A 21,251-nucleotide genomic window follows, 5' to 3' on the forward strand; every position below is an offset into this window, starting at 1 on the left:
TCTCTCTCCCCCCCTCTCTCCCCCCATCTCTCTCTCTCTCTCCCTCTCTCCCACATCGGCCGTTCTCCAGATGAGTTTTATCAAGAAGTGGAAAGAGAGTTTATATTTAATCTATTTTAGTATTAATAATTACGATGGTTCAAGATAAAAGTTTTTATGATGTTTACAGTCCAGAGACTGATGTTTAAGAAGAATGACCTGCAAGAAGCGACGGCCTCGCTTCTTGCAGGTCAGCGTTCGATCCCCGATGATCGAAGCGGTTGGGCACCAATCTTTCCTTATCCCAGCTCCCATAGCCTCATATCCCGGAACCTCAGGATTCGTAGTCCTGAGGTTCCGGGTTCGATCCCCGGTGGAGGCGGAAACAAATGGGCAGCGTTTCTTTTACCCATGATGAGCCTGTTACCTAGCAGTAAATAGGTACCTGGGAGTTAGACAGCTGCTACGGGCTGCTTCCTGGGGTGTGTGTAACAAAAAGGAGGCATGGTCGAGGACCGGGCCGCGGGGACGCTAAGCCCCGAAATCATCTCAAGTAGAAGATAGGTGTTTTGAGATTGCATTGTTGACAAGAATGTTCCTTATCTGTACCTTATCATTGTTTCGCATTATCATCTGTACATCACCCACTGAGGGGAAAAAATCAATGCATTCGAACAAATGGGACTGAAATACATTCAGTTCCAGTCATATGGAAATTGTAATTTTTGGATACACTTGATGTATCCAAAAATACATCAGGATGTAACCTTCATTATATTTCCCTCCAACCTCCAATATTTATATAACCTCCAATATTTATATAACCTCCAATATTTCTCTCGTTTCAACCCAAAAGAGACGCTAGAATTAAAAAATGTGATCACAGGGAAATTAGTACTGCAGAAGGTCTTATTCACCAAAAACAATACAAAATTGTATTGTAACTATACTGACATGAATACAATGAATACAACACGAGGCAACAGAACAAACCATTACCTTAATTACGAGTTAATATTTTCAACACCATGACAAACACGATAGAAAAAACCCTGCTTAAGTCTGACACACACCTCAAACGTCACAAACTTTACTGCAACATAAAACATCTCTCTGATGCCTGTAAAAAAATGAAGAAAAAAAAGTGCTGCAAATGTTTTAGAGAGTTGAAAAACGGTGTAGGACAGACATGGCTCGCGTTGGAATGATAAAATGGCCAGATATTTTATGACCGGAAAAGTGTATCAATATTTCATGAGACTAGCGAGGTGTAGTGGTTAAAAAAATATGGCCTCTCATAACTGGAACATATCAATTTCTCTCGGCAATTTGACAAAACCTCGTGAAATGGTAATCTTTTTTGGCATATGTTATCACCCGCAGTGGAATGGCTGTGATCCAATATTACGTGGTTAACGAGGTATTTAAACAACCGTTTTGTAACCAATGTTAGTAGCTTCATGAACCAAGACAGGTGGAGTCGAGTATTCAATGGATTCTCTGCAACCTTCTTTCAAATACACATCATATAATACAGAGTTCAAATACTCTGTATTCCCCGAGTAATGAAACGTTGAAATAAAGGTGAGTAATACAACAAAAATATATTGATTAATCAAACGCAAGATAATCACTCATTCGATATATTATATATTGCAATACATAATATATTGCACATTGCAGCAGCCGACGCATCAGAGTACCTGTTGCACAGCAGTGGTGAGGAGGGACCTCATGTATACTCATACATACACCCAGGCCTCGCCATATCCTGTATGTTGTCTACATATACAACATGCCCTCCCCTCTCCACCCACCTTTCCAGCCTCCCGCATACCCACAAATTCACTTCGCTTTACAACAAGTTAAGCATCACTCATTCACTCAACGTGGCAAAAACGTACAAAGATTGTCCTCAGTATTAAGGTTTGACACTCCACAATTCACATAACAATAACACTCATGACTCCCATCTACTCTCAACACACTGACTGACTGACGCTGCTTAAATATTATGAAATCATTGTTATCATACGCCTAAGATGATCTTTGTTATCATACGCCATAATCGCCTTCAATGCACCACCATTTCTACATATGAAAATAAGAATGAAAGAAACTGAAAGAAGGCCCATAGGAGGCAGCAGCTGCTTCATGAATCCACCCGAAACACTTCCATTCAGGAACATGAGAATTAAACAAACTGATCTATGCGAGGTGGGGATATACGAGGAGAACCTACAACACAGGTTCGAACTCTCATCACGGCTCCTGATTTTCACACTGATGCAAGCAGTAAAATAGGTACCTGGGTGTTAGTCAGCTGTCACGGGCTGCTTCCTGGGGGTGGAGGCCTGGTCGAGGACCGGGCCGCGGGGACACTAAAAAGCCCCGAAATCATCTCAAGATAACCTCAAGAAGATCACATTAGTGGGATCTCTCTGTGCACACGAGGTAACTGCAGCTTACAGTGCACAAAGGATTGTCTCTGTCTCTGTCTCTCTCTCTCTCTCTCTCTCCCTCTCTCTCTCTCTCTCCACCCACGTAACTTTTGTTCAGAGTAGCATTTTAACAGTTTCATCTCTATCTACGGGCTCACCATAGCCCGTGCTAGCCTGGAACTTTTTGTTCCGGGTAACGAATCTTAAACAACAACAATTTCATCTAAGGTGAATAAGTTACTAATAATGAAACGGTCAACATTATTACCTGCCCCAGCCACTCAACTGTGCGACGGAACTTCTTTTCTACAGGAAACTAGAGTCCTGAAAGACATGATTGACGTCAATGTGACCTCTACCGACTCCAGCCAGAAGACACAGTTAAGACATCGCCGAAGCACTACATCTCAAACAACCTCAATCAACTATTAACAGCCAGGCCACACACGGGTCCACTCAACAGTCTTCAAACCCGAGGCAGAATATCCACCACACTGCCACAGTCATCATAAAACTATAAAAAAAAACACCAGTAGGCCTATAGGCTCATGAAACACTTTGCCTAACCTCACTTTCCTTGGTCATATAATTGGTTGCTCAAGCTAACTTATATTCACTACACCTTTGTCTTTGAAAATGTTGACAGCGTCAACAAAACACAACATCTCTTACCATCAACGCCATATCAAAGTAAAATGAACTTTTGGGGAGTTAAAATTTCAACTACACGTGAAGAAAATCATATGACATCTAGAGAGATGATTTCTGCAAGAACCATTGAATCATTAACCCTTTCTCTCACATTCAACAATCTTGACCATTTTATATATATATATGTTATATATATATATATATATATATATATATATATATATATATATATATATATATATATATATATATATATATATATATATATATATATATATATGTGTGCAGCTGATTCATATAGTATACATTACCAATGAGAGATCTCTCAGCGGGAAAGGCTGACTCCCCGGGCAACTTTTCTAATCACAAGTTTAAACATTGTGTGTAAATCTTGTCAGGTTTCATCAGTACTGTTGCATTATTCATTCCCGGCTCCAAGGGTCGCGGCGCACACACCACCCCCACTTTTGACCCCATGATGGGGGGGAGGGGTGGGATACCCACCTTCTACCAGTCTTTCTCTGACTGGTAGATAGAAGTAGGTTGTGGCGGGCCTGCCTCTTGACTCTTATTGGGGTCAGAGATTGGGCCAGTCTGGGTCACACGACTGGATTAGACACGCACACACACACACACACACACACACACACACACACACACACACACACACACACACACACACACACACACGCACACACACACACACACACACACGCGCACACACGCGCACACACACACACACACACACACACACACACACACACACACACACACACACACACACGTTTATATCTATCACTCGGGTGAAACGTTTTTCTTCATTTGGGTAGATGTATGGTTAGGTTAGGTCTAAATAAGGCAGGTCTAAGTAGGCAGGTATACGAAGGCCAGGTATAAAAAGGCCACATATAAATGGGCCAGGTATAAGAAAGCCAGGTATAGGAAATCCAAGTATAAGAAGACCCGGTATAAGTAGGCCAGGTATATGAAGGCAGGTCCAAGGTCAGGTTTAAGAAGGTCAGGTATAAGTAGGCCAGATATAAATAAGGCCAGGTATAAGTAGGCCAGATATAAATAAGGCCAGGTATAAATAAGGTCAGGTATAAGAAGGCCAGGTATAAATAAGGTCAGGTATAAGTAGGCCAGATATAAATAAGGTCAGGTATAAATAAGGTCAGGTATAAATAAGGTCAGGTATAAGAAGGCCAGATATAAATAAGGTCAGGTATAAGAAGGTCAGATATAAATAAGGTCAGGTATAAGTAGGCCAGATATAAATAAGGTCAGGTATAAGTAGGCCAGATATAAATAAGGTCAGGTATAAGTAGGCCAGATATAAATAAGGTCAGGTATAAGTAGGCCAGATATAAATAAGGTCAGGGATAAATAAGGTCAGGTATAAGAAGGCCAGATATAAATAAGGTCAGGTATAAGTAGGCCAGATATAAATAAGGTCAGGTATAAGAGATACAAATCATAATAAAGGATAAAGTGTACATTACTAACCTAACCTTCTCGGATTGTAAAGGACAATTAACAGCATGAAACTACCTTCCCATCTTCTCCCTCCCCCCTCTCCCCCCTTCTCACCCTTTCCCCTCCCCTTCTCACCCCTACCCCCCTCCCCTTCTCTTCTCCCCCCTCTACTCTACCCTCCCTTCCCTCCCTTCAATCAGTCACGACCCTTTCACCCCTCACAAACACCATACTCCCCCCCCCCCCCTCTTCCCTATTTTTTCCCCTCACCCCTATCTCTACCTCGCCATATCCTTCCTGCACCCATACCCCCAACCTTCCACAACCCCTCCCTTTCCTTCCCCCTCCCCCACAATTGAGCTCCCCCAACCCCCTTTCCCACCCTCCACACCGTTAAGAAAATTTACGAAAACAAACTTTACAAATTTACAAATCTAACAAAATTTACAACATATTTAACAAAATTTACAAATGTAACAAAATTTACAACACATTTAATAAAAACTTATAAAATTTACATTTGAGTTTTAAATGGTACTCTGCTACTGGCCTAAACTAGGAAACTGGGCATCAATAATTACGATACATTCAATAACTCAAGTTAGACCAGAGTAGACTCTGGTCTACGAGGGTAGACCAGAGTAGACCCCACCCTACGGGGGTAGACCAGAGAAAGGCCTCATAGGCTCCTCTGAGCATATCGTGGTCTAATGGTTAAGGAGGACTCGAATTTTCCTCATGGATCCTACTGACTTTCTCAAGAATATTAGTATTGTTTATCCAAAAATGTATAGTCACCCCTTAAAAAACAAGTTTTCTTTGATGCACTTTTCAAAGAAAGTGGTTTACTACTTGTTAGGGTAAACAATTTTATATACTGATTTTTATTTTTCTACGAATTATACTATAAGTTTACAAAGTATTTAGATTTTCTAGTTATAATCTAAACATGTGCCTAACAAGAAAGGATGTTTTTCAAGCCATCTCCCTAATATAATAAGTAAGGATCTAGAGTATAATCAGATAACTATGATCAAATCTAGTGTCCATATATATTTTTTACAATAACTAATGTTTATAGCTATACATATTAAAATGTAACACAAATGATTCCCTATAAGCAAGGATATATAATAATTCATTGTGTCGCGGGGACAGGCAGCCAGAGGGTAGTCATACACGATAGGTTTTTATCAATGTATCGAGGGCCGAATTACTGACCCCACAACAAGCTAACAAACTCCGGATTTCACTGCTAGGGGAACAGATGCATTAGGTGAAAGGAAATATGCCCAAACCTTTCTGTTCCACCCGGGATTCGAACCAGGAATTCGCGATTGTGGGTCGAGAACGAACCGGGACCCTATAATGTTGACGATACAAATCCACGATACCTCTGTGGTGTGGGATTAGCCATCGCGAACGTGGGAGATTACGGGGGATTAACATCACGTCATGCGTGCCGCGATAGCATTTTAAAACGGCGTGTCCCTAGTAAGCGGAATGTTGAACGTACAATCTACGTACCTCTATATAGTAGGGGACGTCACCATGTATGTAAATCTTCACTTCCAGCGCTCTTGTGAGCACGTCACACAGTGTGTACACACAGTACCGTCACGTCCATGTGTACACACTGCTGCATGCTCTTGTGAGCACGTCACACAGTGTGTACACACACAGTACCGTCACGTCCATGTGTACACACTGCTGCATGCTCTTGTGAGCACGTCACACAGTGTGTACACACAGTACCGTCACGTCCATGTGTACACACTGCTGCATGCTCTTGTGAGCACGTCACACAGTGTGTACACACACAGTACGGTCACTTCCATGTGTACACAGTACGGTCACTTCAAGATAGTACAATGATAACGATAACAATAACAACGATAACGGATGCAAATGTATAAAACACCTTTACGACAACAGATTAACAATATATAATACTGACACTCAAACACATTTAATGGGAAACAGGCAAGTAATAACACCTCCCTGTTTTAAAAAATATGAACTACCAAAAAGTTCCTTCTCGCCCCAGGTCAGTTACCCATTAAATTCTAGTTTTCAGTGAAACAAATGTTTAAAAGAAAATGGTCTTATATGTATAGGGTAAACTATTTTATATAATAAAATTCCGGGGTATTCATTTGTCTATTCAAGAACTGATCCTTTATATACATGGCCTTCCCTTCTCCAGGTGCTATATGTATACAACATTCTGAATATTGTATATATATATTGCATGAATGTATACTGTATACAGGACATTGAGAAAGGATGTATATAGTCTATACATCCGAGAATTTGCATTTTTCAGCTGCGGCAAAGGCCAGTTGCGGCAGAGACCAGCTGCGGCAGAGACCAGCTGCGGCAGAGACCAGCTGCGGCAGAGACCAGCTGCGGCAGAGACCACCTGCGACAGAGACCAGCTGCGACAGAGACCAGCTGCGACAGAGACCAGCTGAGACAGAGACCACCTGCGACAGAGACCACCTGCGACAGAGACCAGCTGCGACAGAGACCAGCTGAGACAGAGACCACCTGCGACAGAGACCACCTGCGACAGAGACCAGCTGCGACAGAGACCACCTGCGGCAGAGACCACCTGCGACAGAGACCAGCTGCGGCAGAGACCAGCTGCGACAGAGACCACCTGCGGCAGAGACCACCTGCGGCAGAGACCACCTGCGGCAGAGACCAGCTGCGGCAGAGACCACCTGCGGCAGAGACCAGCTGCGACAGAGACCACCTGCGGCAGAGACCACCTGCGGCAGAGACCACCTGCGGCAGAGACCAGCTGCGACAGAGACCACCTGCGGCAGAGACCAGCTGCACATTATAAACATGACAGACATAAACAATAACAGCGTCAATGGAGACGACAGCGCAGATAACACACAGATAAATTCGGGCCAATAAAGATACTTTTCGATGCTTGTTAATTAACGATTGAGGCAATTAACGTTCCCTCGTTAGCCAGCGAAACTAACTAACGCGGCTTGTATCCTTGCACAGTTTTCTATCTTCGTTGTTACGTCATTAGATAGCTAATTGCTATCTAATGACCGCAAGATAACGTACGTCGACATATACACACTATAGCTCCTCTTTACTATACAAATACTACCAAAACAGAAGCATAAGCTCCAGCATAAGGAAGCCGGTCGGCCGAGCGGACAGCACGCTGGACTTGTGATCCTGGGTTCGATCCCAGGCGCCGGCGAGAAACAATGGGCACAGTTTCTTTCACCCTATGCCCCTGTTACCTAGCAGTAAAATAGGATACCTGGGTGTTAGCCAGCTGTACCGGGCTGCTTCCTTGGGGGTGGAGGTCTGGTCGAGGACCGGGCCGCGGGGACACTAAAAGCCCCGAAATCACCTCAAGATAAGCTGCACAATTAGTCTAAGTGATATTGAATTATATTGCAAATTCACAACTTGCAATCAAAATGCCATTGCAACCTTAAGGAAGGTCAGTAAAGGTGAAGATTAAGGAGGCGATCTAAGTCCAAGTCTTCCTGTCCCGCCGACAAAGGGAATGGCAAAGGGACAAAGGGTTGTTGATTTGTGGAACCAATTGCCGCGTAACGTGGTGGATGTGGGGTCCCTCGATTGTTTCAAGCGCGGGTTGGACAAGTATATGAGTGGGATTGGGTGGTTATAGATAGGAGCTGCCTCGTATGGGCCAATAGGCCTTCTGCAGTTACCTTTGTTCTTATGTTCTTATGTTCCGTTCATTCTGGGTTAACAAGGAGCTTTGTGAGGCTTGAGGCAGCAATTATGCAGTTGCAATAGGCGGTGTTGCAAGATTTGCATATTCAATAGTCAGGATGTTCGCGTTATTTTGGAGATGAAGAGTAATGTGGGTTTTTTTATCTTTCTTTGTGTACTCACCTAATTGTGCTTGCGGGGGTTGAGCTCTTCATGGCTCTTTGGTCCCGTCAATCAACTGGTGTACAGGTTCCTGAGCCTACTGGGCTCTATCATATCTACACTTGAAACTGTGTATGGAGTCAGCCTCCACCACAGACTGTGTGTGTGTGTGTGTGTGTGTGTGTGTGTGTGTGCGTGTGTGTGTGTGTGTGTGCATGCGTGCGTGCGTGTGTGTGTGTGTGTGTGTGTGTGTGTGTGTGTGTGTGTGTGTGTGTGTGTGTGCGTGTGCGTGCGTGCGTGTGCGTGCGTGCGTGTGCGTGCGTGCGTGCGTGTGCGTGCGTGCGTGCGTGCGTGTGCGTGCGTGCGTGCGTACGTGCGTGCGTCTGTGCGTGCGCGCGCGTGCGCGAGCGCGTCATGAGCTTCGCCACTGCACTAATATACATTTAACTTGATATGAAAAACTAACTTTTTAAACCATTTAAATAAAGATTATCAAAACTAATCTGTTCATTAACCTCGTATTAAAAAAAAAATCTTCTAAAAAATAGGCCTACTGCTACTTCCGGTGTTGCCAAATAGGCCTAACTCACCTACAACATCGCATATTTTTGTTATTACGAAATCGAGTAATCCGTAAAAAAAAACGCGTTTGGAAACATTTCAGCGCAAAATTCTCAGTTTTCTACGCATCTGCCTCGATAGGTTGGGTGGGTTGCTGGGGTTTATACGTTTCTGGTGTAAAAAGGAGAGACGTAACTGGCGTAAAAAGGAGAGACGTAACTGGCGTAAAAAGGAGACGTAACTGGCGTAAAAAGGAGAGACGTAACTTGCGTAAAAAGGAGAGACGTAACTGGCGTAAAAAGGAGAGACGTAACTGGCGTAAAAAGGAGAGACGTAACTGGTGTAAAAAGGAGACGTTTCTGGTGTAAAAAGGAGAGACGTAACTGGCGTAAAAAGGAGACGTAACTGGCGTAAAAAGGAGAGACGTAACTGGCGTAAAAAGAGAGACGTAACTGGCTTAAAAAGGAGAGAAAACAGCCCTAATTGGTCATTGACCTGCATGACCTGTATTGACCTGCAGTTATACTCTGCCTCAGAGCCATAACTAATTTATCTCGCGGGGTCAAATGGCGACAATAGATTAAGCATTCAGATTCCCACAGGGTTCGAATCTCGCATTCCTCCTCCTCCTACGAAGAGAATTAACATACGAAGGAAGAATTATCCTCTAAAATCCCGATAATTCCTTCCTGGGATCTTGCTAAGATCTTGCTAATAGTCTTCTGACTTTCATGCAGAAAATTCCTAGTTTATTTACTTTGGAAAAAAAAAATCAGATTTTACAATAAAAATCTTAATTATATGCTGTATATATTAAATTAAAAACTCATCTCCTAACCACTACTTTCAGCCAATAATGCGGCTAAAAAACATTACGTATTTTAAAACTCACTTATTTAGTCAAATTTTACGTGTACAAAATAAGGGAGATGCAAAAAATAAAATTTAAATTAGTTCCCCAAGCGACTCACCTTTTCTTTTTTGGAGTGCACCATAGAAAATGGGAAATCCGTGTTTACGTCTTCCGCCAATGTTTACAAATGAATTTTGGGCTATATTGCCGGATGTTTCGATCGTACAGACACCACACGATAAACACCGCATCCGGCAACGTCTTAAGACGCTTCTTGACGCATTCCTGGCCGGAAATGATGCGTCTTTTCTATAATACCGCAATTGTTTTGACGCAAACCGCAGGTCACACACACACTCGCTAACAAGTACTTCACCGGACTGCCTTTTTCCCTCGATTCTAACTTGTTCTTCACACGACGGTGTTCGATTCTTTGGACGAGTTACAAGACGCTTTAATTACTCTATTGTAGCGTAGAAATATCAAAACGGTCATCTCTCGGACGTCAGATAACGTAAATGTAATCTACTTGTGTGTGTTGATAGATATTGGATAGATGGGAAGATAAGGGAGCTATGAGGAAAAACCGTCAAGCCATTACGATTATATGGCATTGGGAAGGGGGTTAGGATAAGGATTAGGGATTGGACAGGAGGGGGGGGGGAGAAGGAATGGTATCCAAGCATTTGTGGACGGTCGGCGGATTGGTATTACATAGACTGGAAGTGCTTTCTAATCGCCATTGTTTTCAGTTGTGCGCGTGAATGAAGCGTTCATAGCTGCGATTCGAACACAGGAAAAGCCGGAAGCACTGTCGGACAACCAGCCCGTCCTCATAAACAAAGGCCAATGTCCATTCCATGCACCCGCCAAACCCTCAGCTGTTTATGAATGAAAAACGGTTTACACACGACTCACAACTGCTGACGTCCGAACACTTCCGGAACAAGTGCTTCACTCACGAATTATATTCGAACCACAACGCTGTAAATGCTTCACCCACGTACTACAAATACAAATAATCGCCAACAGAACCTAAACACCTAACCTAACCTATGCCTATATATACACAATATGCTAATATATTATAATATTAATTTATATTTTAGGAAATTCCTGTTTTAAATGAACAGCATGTTAAAATTGATGAATGCGTCTGTGGGGTCGAGCGCTGGATGGAATGGACTCGAACTGAGGACGCGTTGACAAAGACTGGAAGTGTACTTAGCTGTGACTGATGTTGTTGTTGTTGTTATAGATTCAGCTACTCGGAACAAGTTCCAAGTAGCACGGGCTATGGTGAGCACGTAACTTACCTGGCATAGGGAGCGGGGCAAGTAGCACGGGCTATGGTGAGCCCGTAGTGAACCTACCTGGCACAGGAGCGGTGCGTGTGACTGATGCATATGTGGTGTTTATAGCAGGGAAGGTGGGTGCAGGGAAGAGGAGGGGGGGATATGATGACTAGATTAATGAACATTTGACTATATGTTGATGAGGACGGGCTTCCGCCGACATAGGCCCCGATCTCAATATTGCAACATTGCATTAACATATAGCATTATTTGCACTTTTCTCTTGAGCATCAGTGCCAATCTTTGTAAGTTGCTGAGTCTTTCTTTTCCACTTATTAACCGTGTTAATATTTTTGCTTTCTCTTATATAAGGTTTGATTTTTTTTATTGTATTATTCGTATTTGTTTTAAATGTAATTTACAACAGTTATTTTTTTTTTGCTTTTAGGTAATTGCTTTCCCATGAAATATACACAAACTAGCCATACAACATACTCCAATATAACTCCCATCAAATACACCCACTGATCATACACAACGCTGCTGTATATCCCCTCGTCAAGTATACACGCTAGCCATACACACTGTCACAAAACAGCCGTCATACAGACGGCCGGGACAGATAAAACAGACAGGCGTGGAAAATCTCATTATCAGTATATAAAAGTCGGGCCGACTGCAATATTGACAGCTCTTTATGTAAGGACGGAGCTGTTGTCCTATTGTGCAGGTGACGGGTGAGGCGGGTGACGGGTGAGGCAGGTGACGGGTGAGGTAGGTGACGGGTGAGGTAGGTAACGGGTGAGGTAGGTGACGGGTGAGGCAGGTGACGGGTGAGGCAGGTGACGGGTGAGGTAGGTGACGGCTGAGGTAGGTGACGGGTGAGGTGAGTGACGGGTGAGGCGGGTGACGGGTGAGGTAGGTGACGGGTGAGGCGGGTGAGGCAGGTGACGGGTGAGGCAGGTGATGGGTGAGGTAGGTGACGGGTGAGGCAGGTGACGGGTGAGGCAGGTGAGGCAGGTGAGGCAGGTGAGGTAGGTGAGGCAGGTGAGGCAGGTGAGGCAAGTGAGGCAGGTGAGGTAGGTGAGGTAGGTGAGGCAGGTGAGGTAGGTGAGACAGGTGAGGCAGGTGAGGCAGGTGAGGTAGGTGAGGCAGGTGAGGCAGGTGAGGTAAGTGAGGCAGATGAGGCAGGTGAGGCAGGTGAGGCAAGGTGAGGCAGGTGAGGCAGGTGAGGTAGGTGAGGCAGGTGAGGTAGGTGAGGCAGGTGAGGTAGGTGAGGCAGGTGAGGTAGGTGAGGCAGGTGAGGCAGGTGAGGCAGGTGAGGCAGGTGAGGTAGGTGAGGCAGGTGAGGCAGGTGAGGTAGGTGAGGCAGGTGAGGTAGGTGAGGCAGGTGAGGTAGGTGAGGCAGGTGAGGTAGGTGAGGCAGGTGAGGTAAGTGAGGCAGGTGAGGTAAGTGAGGCAGGTGAGGCAGGTGCGGGGCCGACCACCTGATCCTTCACCTTTAAGACCAACTCCGTCACTCCCCAGCAACGTTATGTTTATCATGCCACTGGCACTCACCTGGCACTGGCACTCACCTGGCACTCACCTGGCACTGGCACTCACCTGGCACTGGCACTCACCTGGCACTGGCACTCACCTGGCACTCACCCGGCACTGGCACTCACCTGGCACTCACCCGGCACTCACCTGACACTCACCCGGCACTCACCTGACACTCACCCGGCACTCACCTGATAATCACCCGGCACTCACCTGATAATCACCCGGCACTCACCTGATAATCACCCGGCACTCACCTGATAATCACCCGGCACTCACCTGATAATCACCCGGCACTCACCTGACACTCACCCGGCACTCACCTATAATAATAAAAATAATAATAACACCCTAACCTAACCTACCCAACCCTAACCTAACCTGACTAATCCTAACCTAACCTAACCTAAATACCACAGATTCTCCTCTAGGAAGGGGGGAAGGGATTGGAGAGGGGGGCGAAGACCCCCTTCCCCCCCCCCTCCCCCTCGTTAAGATCCAACAAGAACTGGCAGTAATTAGGCCAGCAAGATATTAACATATTCAGTCTTGCAAGACAAAGCCAACTCCCCCGTGTAAAAGACTCAAAAGATCTTACAATTGTGTTGTAAAAGAGTATTTACAAATTGCATTAGGCCACGCAATGGTGTTGTAATTATAGACAAACCGATTTAAGTCCAATGAAGCGAAATTATAGATTTCTTTTAATAAAGAAATGGAGCAGCTGACTGGGGGAAAATTGTTAAGGGATATTGGTGAGTTTTTGGGGCAAAAATTACGTCGAGGGGGAAAGAATTGATCTTTCAATCCTCAATCAGGATTGTTTGGGACCGTTGTAAGCTGGTTGTTATCTAGTAGCCGCGTTTGTCACTGTTGGTGCGTGTGTCACTGTTGGTGTGTGTCACTGTTGGTGGGGGTCGATGTTGGTGGTGTCACTGTTGGTGTGTGTCACTGTTGGTGGGGGTCGATGTTGGTGTGTGTGTCACTGTTGGTGGGGGTCGATGTTGGTGTGTGTGTCACTGTTGGTGTGTGTCACTGTTGGTGGGTCGATGTTGGTGTGTGACACTGTTGGTGGTCGATGTTGGTGTGTGTGTCACTGTTGGTGGGTCGATGTTGGTGTGTGTCACTGTTGGTGGGTCGATGTTGGTGTGTGTGTCACTGTTGGTGGGGGTCGATGTTGGTGGTGTCACTGTTGGTGTGAGTCACTGTTGGTGGGGGTCGATGTTGGTGGGTCACTGATGGTGCGTGTCACTGTTGGTGGGGGTCGATGTTGGTGGGGGTCGATGTTGGTGGGTCACTGTTGGTGCGTGTCACTGTTGGTGGGGGTCGATGTTGGTGGGTCACTGTTGGTGCGTGTCACTGTTGGTGGGGGTCGATGTTGGTGGGTCACTGTTGGTGCGTGTCACTGTTGGTGAGGGTCGATGTTGGTGGGTCACTGTTGGTGTGTGTCACTGTTGGTGTGTCACTGTTGGTGTGTGTCACTGTTGGTGCGTGTCACTGTTGGTGTGTGTGTCACTGTTGGTGTGTGTCACTGTTGGTGTGTGTCACTGTTGGTGTGTGTGTCACTGTTGGTGTGTGTCACTGTTGGTGTGTGTCACTGTTGGTGTGTGTGTCACTGTTGGTGTGTGTGTCACTGTTGGTGGGTCGATGTTGGTGTGTGTGTCACTGTTGGTGGGTCGATGTTGGTGTGTGTGTCACTGTTGATGTGTGTGTGTCACTGTTGGTGTGTGTGTCACTGTTGGTGTGTGTCACTGTTGGTGTGTGTGTCACTGTTGGTGTGTGTCACTGTTGGTGGGTCGATGTTGATGTGTGTGTGTCACTGTTGATGTGTGTGTGTCACTGTTGGTGTGTGTGTCACTGTTGGTGTGTGTCACTGTTGGTGTGTGTGTCACTGTTGGTGTGTGTCACTGTTGGTGTGTGTGTCACTGTTGGTGTCACTGTTGGTGTGTGTGTCACTGTTGGTGCGTGTCACTGTTGGTGTGTGTGTCACTGTTGGTGTGTGTCACTGTTGGTGTGTGTGTCACTGTTGGTGTGTGTCACTGTTGGTGTCTGTCACTGTTGGTGTGTGTGTCACTGTTGGTGAGTGTCACTGTTGGTTCCCGCCCGTTCATTGGCTCGCTTCAATCTCAAGCAGCCAATAGCAGCAAGGGTGTCTGACGTCACTATTCAACAGCAGCCAATCGGAAAATCCCACTAACTGGCGCCTCTCTAGCGCAGCCAATGAGAGTAGGTGTGAATGGTGACGTCACCACTCTTCAACAGCAGCCAATGAGAGTAGGTCTGAATCCTGACGTCACTACTCTTCAACAGCAGCCAATGAGAGTAGGGCTGAATGCTGACGTCACTTCCAGAGCGGCCAATGGGAATAGCAAAAACAGACTCAGTAGATAATCAACTCATTCACTGGCATATATATAAGTTTCCTGCGATCCCCATTACGTGATATCTTAAGCATAGTATCTTAAAAATATCTTAAGATACTATAGTATCTTAAAACAGTACTAACCATCTAAAAATTCCCAGTCAATTAGGAATCGTTCTAGGCACGAATCCCCTTTCAAGTGATTTCCTATAATTACTTTCTAAACGTCAGCTAATGAACCAACATAAGGGAATGTTTACATAGCACTCCAGTGGAATAAGAAACCTCGTTGTGTGTCACGAAATTGCACTTGCACAATGGAGAGGGGGAGCTTGCAGCCTGGCATTCGATTGCAATCCCATTACAAGAATTAGTTTCTCTCGATCCGTGAGTTTCAATGCAATGGCGTTCATATGTGCCGTGTTGGCCAGAAAAAAACACGATTCTTAGCGTGCAATTTGCACTGTGTACAGGATTTGGGGAAGGTTTTTGCTGTCTGTCTCTGTCTCTCTGTGTCTCTGTCTCTATGTGTCTCTGTCTCTCTGTGTCTCTGTCTCTCTGTGTGTCTGTCTCTCTGTCTCTCTGTGTCTCTGTCTCTCTGTGTCTCTGTCTCTCTGTGTCTCTGTCTCTCTGTGTCTCTGTCTCTCTGTGTCTCTGTCTCTCTGTGTCTCTGTCTCTCTGTGTCTCTGTCTCTCTGTGTCTCTGTCTCTCTGTTATTGACCTTACAGACAGCTAATCAGGGTCCAACTGGAGTTATGAGTTAGAAGTGTGGCATGTATAAGCTGGAGGTATACATGAGGGGTATTGATCAGGGGGTGGTTGACTAATTAGCGGAGTACACACACTGATTGACAGGTGGAGCTGTCAGTCAGTCAGTCAATGTGTCAGTTAATCAGGTCAGTGGGACGCTTTCCTGATCCACTGACACCATAAATTCCCCTCCTAAGGTTTCATCGAGTTTTAGTGATCTTTATGGAGTTTTAGTGATCTTTATGGAGTCTTAGTGATCTTTATGGAGTCTTTGTGATCTTTATGGAGTCTTGGTGATCTTTATGGAGTCTTGGTGATCTTTATGGAGTCTTGGTGATCTTTATGGAGTCTTGGTGATCTTTATGGAGTCTTGGTGATCTTTATGGAGTCTTGGTGACCTTTATGGAGTCTTGGTGATCTTTATGGAGTCTTGGTGACCTTTATGGAGTCTTGGTGACCTTTATGGAGTCTTGGTGACCTTTATGGAGTCTTGGTGACCTTTATGGAGTCTTGGTGATCTTTATGGAGTCTTTGTGATCTTTATGGAGTCTTGGTGATCTTTATGGAGTCTTGGTGATCTTTATGGAGACTTGGTGATCTTTATGGAGTCTTTGTGACCATTATGGAGTCTTGGTGACCTTTATGGAGTCTTGGGTGACCTTTATGGAGTCTTGGTGACCTTTATGGAGTCTTGGTGACCTTTATAGAGTCTTGGTGATCTTTATGGAGTCTTTGTGACCTTTATGGAGTCTTGGTGACCTTTATGGAGTCTTGGTGATCTTTATGGAGTCTTGGTGACCTTTATGGAGTCTTGGTGACCTTTATGGAGTCTTGTGTGACCTTTATGGAGTCTTGGTGACCTTTATGGAGTCTTGGTGACCTTTATAGAGTCTTGGTGATCTTTATGGAGTCTTTGTGACCTTTATGGAGTCTTGGTGACCTTTATGGAGTCTTGGGTGATCTTTATGGAGTCTTGGTGACCTTTATGGAGTCTTGGTGATCTTTATGGAGTCTTAGTGATCTTTATGGAGTCTTTGTGACCTTTATGGAGTCTTGGTGATCTTTATGGAGTCTTGGGTGATCTTTATGGAGTCTTGGTGACCTTTATGGAGTCTTGGTGATCTTTATGGAGTCTTTGTGACCTTTATGGAGTCTTGGTGACCTTTATGGAGTCTTGGTGATCTTTATGGAGTCTTTGTGACCTTTATGGAGTCTTGGTGACCTTTATGGAGTCTTGGTGATCTTTATGGAGTCTTTGTGACCTTTATGGAGTCTTGGTGACCTTTATGGAGTCTTGGTGACCTTTATGGAGTCTTGGGTGATCTTTATGGAGTCTTGGTGATCTTTATGGAGTCTTGGTGATCTTTATGGAGTCTTGGTGACCTTTATGGAGTCTTGGTGACCTTTATGGAGTCTTGGGTGACCTTTATGGAGTCTTGGTGATCTTTATGGAGTCTTGGTGACCTTTATGGAGTCTTGGTGACCTTTATGGAGTCTTGGTGATCTTTATGGAGTCTTGGTGACCTTTATGGAGTCTTGGTGACCTTTATGGAGTCTTGGTGACCTTTATGGAGTCTTGGTGATCTTTATGGAGTCTTGGTGATCTTTATGGAGTCTTTGTGACCTTTATGGAGTCTTGGTGATCTTTATGGAGTCTTGGGTGATCTTTATGGAGTCTTGGTGACCTTTATGGAGTCTTGGTGATCTTTATGGAGTCTTTGTGACCTTTATGGAGTCTTGGTGATCTTTATGGAGTCTTGGTGACCTTTATGGAGTCTTGGTAATCTTTATGGAGTCTTGGTGATCTTTATGGAGTCTTGGTGATCTTTATGGAGTCTTGGTGATCTTTATGGAGTCTTGGTGATCTTTATGGAGTCTTTGTGACCTTTATGGAGTCTTGGTGACCTTTATGGAGTCTTGGTGATCTTTATGGAGTCTTGGTGACCTTAATGAAGTCTTGGTGACCTTTATGGAGTCTTGGTGACCTTTATGGAGTCTTGGTGACCTTTATGGAGGCTTGGTGACCTTTATGGAGTCTTGGTGACCTTTATGGAGTCTTGGGTGACCTTTATGAAGTCTTGGTGACCTTTATGGAGTCTTGGTGACCTTTATGGAGTCTTGGTGACCTTCATGGAGTCTTGGTGACCTTCATGGAGTCTTGGTGACCTTTATGGAGTCTTAGTGACCTTTATAGAGTCTTAGTGACCTTTATAGAGTCTTAGTGACCTTTATAGAGTCTTAGTGACCTTTATGGAGTCTTAGTGACCTTTATAGAGTCTTAGTGACCTTTATAGAGTCTTAGTGACCTTTATAGAGTCTTAGCGACCTTTATAGAGTCTTAGTGACCTTTATGGAGTCTTAGTGACCTTTATAGAGTCAGTAATTAACCATCATTACTTATTCATCAGAATTTTGACTATTTATTTGTAATTACTAAAAGCAATTTGTTCTCAATTACCCAATTGTCAGCTTAGTTAACCCGCCGCAGCAACAGCTTCATCAATGGTAAGGCTAAATATACATACATACACACATGTATACATGAGGAGGTTTCTGCTGGAATGATACATATGTATATCGACAAAATGTAATGCTTATCTGTCTAAAGTTAGACGCTATATGAGGCATCTCGAAATATGGGGGGGGGGGGAGGGGTATATGTAGGTGTTATACAGACTAGTCGGGGTCGGCCCAAGTGCCATGCTTTAGGAAAGATCGGCATCTATTACGACCCCCGCCCCCTCACTGCACGATTTTCGTGAAAGTCTGAAACATAATCTTGGGGCTGTATTCTCCGCAGTTTTTTGAGTGTTGACTCCCGCCGTTTACCCGCTCATGAACCGATGCACGTGAATGTATTCAGATTACAGTATTATGTCTTGTTAGACAGAGAAAGACATGGATAGATAGATAGATGGATAGAGGGGAAAGGCAGGGAGGGAGAATAAATAAGAGAGACGAAAGGGAAGGAGGATTTGGGGAAGTTGGGGAGAGAGGGGGGGGGGAGGAGAGGGAAAAAGAGGGGGGTTAGAAGGAAAAAATCTGTCAAAAATGTCTGTCTGGAACCTCTCGGACATAGGTTCGAACCCTCGTCACGGCCCAAATCTCTGCCACTGTCTATTAAATGACCCGAGCCAGAGTTCATCAAATACCAACGAAACCGGTACATCTTTCAACAATCATGGCGGCTCTGTTTACATCTATTAAACAGTTTACAAGCTCCTGAAGCTTCACAACCCAGGGGGGGGGAGGGGGTTATTATCGTCAACAAACAACCTTGTTTATCGCTTTGGCGATCACGAGGTGTTTAATAAATGTAAACAAGTTACACAAAGATTGTTGAAAGATGTAGCGGTTTCGTCAGTGGTCGGGTAAATTCGTTGACGAGTCCTGGCCTCGAGGCCAAGACTCGTCAGGACTTGCCTTCTGACAAGAGAGAGAGAGAGAGAGAGAGAGAGAGAGAGAGAGAGAGAGAGAGAGAGAGAGAGAGAGAGAGAGAGAGAGAGAGAGAGAGAGAGAGAGAGAGCGCAAAAAACAGCACCCAGAGGCACAACCGTTGTGGCTGTTAACGGTAAACAGATTATCCCAATCTTCATTTTTTCTGAACTGGAAAGGTCTTGTGGGATCTTCAGACTTGTCTCTGTCTGTCTGTCTCTCTGTTAATCTGTCTCTCTCTGTCTCTCTCTCTCATCCTCTTGTTGTCTGTTCCTGTCATTTTCACCCTTTACTGACATTGTCATTATCCACACTACCCATATGCCACTATCAACACCTACCACCATTTCCCACTCATTACCATCGCCTACCACTACTACCATCATCAAGTATTACCATTACACCACTCTTTATACAACCATTAACCACAACCATCCCCCAACCACCACCACTCCCTCTCACTACATCTGTCAATCACAACAATCCCAACCGTAGTTTTCTATTTCTTGTTGCCTAGAAAGATCACCACTCCCCCCCACCCCTCTACCACCCCCCCACCATCCACTTAACTACCCCTCAGAAGAAAAATCTTGAAACTCTACGGAGTTTGTATCTAAAATCTCGCAGAATTTTCCGTATTGTCAAACTGAATCGAATACGCGTTAGTATCTTGTATTTCCAGCCCCCTAACACACTCTCTACCCCCCCCCCCCTCTTCTCTCTCTCTCTCTCTCTCTCTCTCTCTCTCTCTCTCTCTCTCTCTCTCTCTCACTCTCTCTCTCTCTCTCTCTCTCTCTCTCTCTCTCTCTCTCTCTCTCTCTCTCTCTCTCTCTCTCTCTCTCTCTTACCCCCCTTCTTTGGAAAAAAGAAGGGGGAAGAGGGGAAGGAGTTTTCTCAGTTCTCCTCCACACTACTCCTACAATGATGATGCCTATTAAATCTACAATGATGATGCCTATTAAACCTACAATGATGATGCCTATTAAACCTACAATGATGATGCCTATTAAACCTACAATGATGATGCCTATTAAACCTACAATGTAACCAGAGCCTTGGGTGTTTGCTGGGAAAAAGAGAGGATTAACATAGCACCAATTTACAAGGAATTAGACAGATTAGAGTCATTTAGCGCCGAGTGCCTGTTAGGGAGAAACTGAACTTAGAAACTACTGCTGAAAGTACCAACAACAGGCTGATAGATCACTAGAGAAGAAGGGTTCGACAAAACAGGAATCCTGCTTAAACCATCTGGTTTAAGTTCTATTTGATAAAACCAGGAAGAACTTTGGAGTGGATTCTGGAAGTGTCTTCAATCTAGCAAGGCCCTTCTGGGCTACTCTAAGGAAGGAAGGAACTATTAGGGGGAAAGCGCAAAGCCATTACGGCTATATAGCACTGGGAAGGGATCAGGATAAGGATTTGGGATGGGACAGTGGGAAAGGAATGGTGCCCTACCACTTGTGGACGGTCGGGGATTGAACGCCGACCTGCATGAAGCGAGACCGTCGCTCTACCGTCCAGCCCAAGTGGTTGGACTACCCCAAAGAGAAGGACCTTAAGATACTGCTACATATGAGTTATTGTGAGCTGAAAGTCTTTCGAAGCTGACATAGGTACCTCCCCCTTACCTAATGCCTGATAAAATGCAACCCACAACAGTCATATGACTCCCAGATGCCTTTATTTCATGGGTGAACTGAGGCAATTATAAAGCAACGTGCCCAAATGTTTCATCCCTGCCTTCGGGTATCGAACTCGGGTTGACGCGATTGTGACCTAGCCTGTTCTCACCATTGTGCCACCAATGTGGTTCACACCAGTGTGTGTGTCGCTTCACAACTAAAGTTTCCATCTGTGGTATACCTATACATGCCCTCAGGTTTACAACAGTGGTCCGCCAGCGTGTCGCCCTCCACCCCGTGGTTCTCTAATGTGATTGCATTTCAATATTCAGTAGGCTGGCAGGCGGTGCAGCGCAGGTCAATGCAACGGTATATAAAAACGTATATATATATATATAT

At 44.8% G+C, this 21,251-nt stretch overlaps 1 protein-coding gene across 1 annotated transcript; it reads left to right on the forward strand.

The window, feature by feature from the left end:
* Positions 1-193: 193 nt before the first annotated feature.
* LOC138353572 (serine/arginine repetitive matrix protein 5-like) lies at positions 194-7,398 on the forward strand. The gene is made up of 2 exons (XM_069306759.1): positions 194-229; positions 6,874-7,398. Exons 1-2 carry the CDS (start codon positions 194-196, stop codon positions 7,396-7,398), a joined length of 561 nt encoding a protein of 186 aa, XP_069162860.1.
* The last annotated feature ends 13,853 nt before the right edge of the window (positions 7,399-21,251 follow it).

The sequence above is a fragment of the Procambarus clarkii genome, chromosome 58 (assembly GCF_040958095.1).
Source record: "Procambarus clarkii isolate CNS0578487 chromosome 58, FALCON_Pclarkii_2.0, whole genome shotgun sequence".
NCBI lineage: Eukaryota > Metazoa > Arthropoda > Malacostraca > Decapoda > Cambaridae > Procambarus > Procambarus clarkii.

Coding starts and splice junctions, on each gene's coding strand:
- LOC138353572 (XM_069306759.1), top strand. CDS start 194: ATGACCTGCAAGAAGCGACGGCCTCGCTTCTTGCAG. Junction 230..6,873: donor GACGGCCTCGCTTCTTGCAG/GTCAGCGTTCGA, acceptor TGCATTTTTCAG/CTGCGGCAAAGGCCAGTTGC.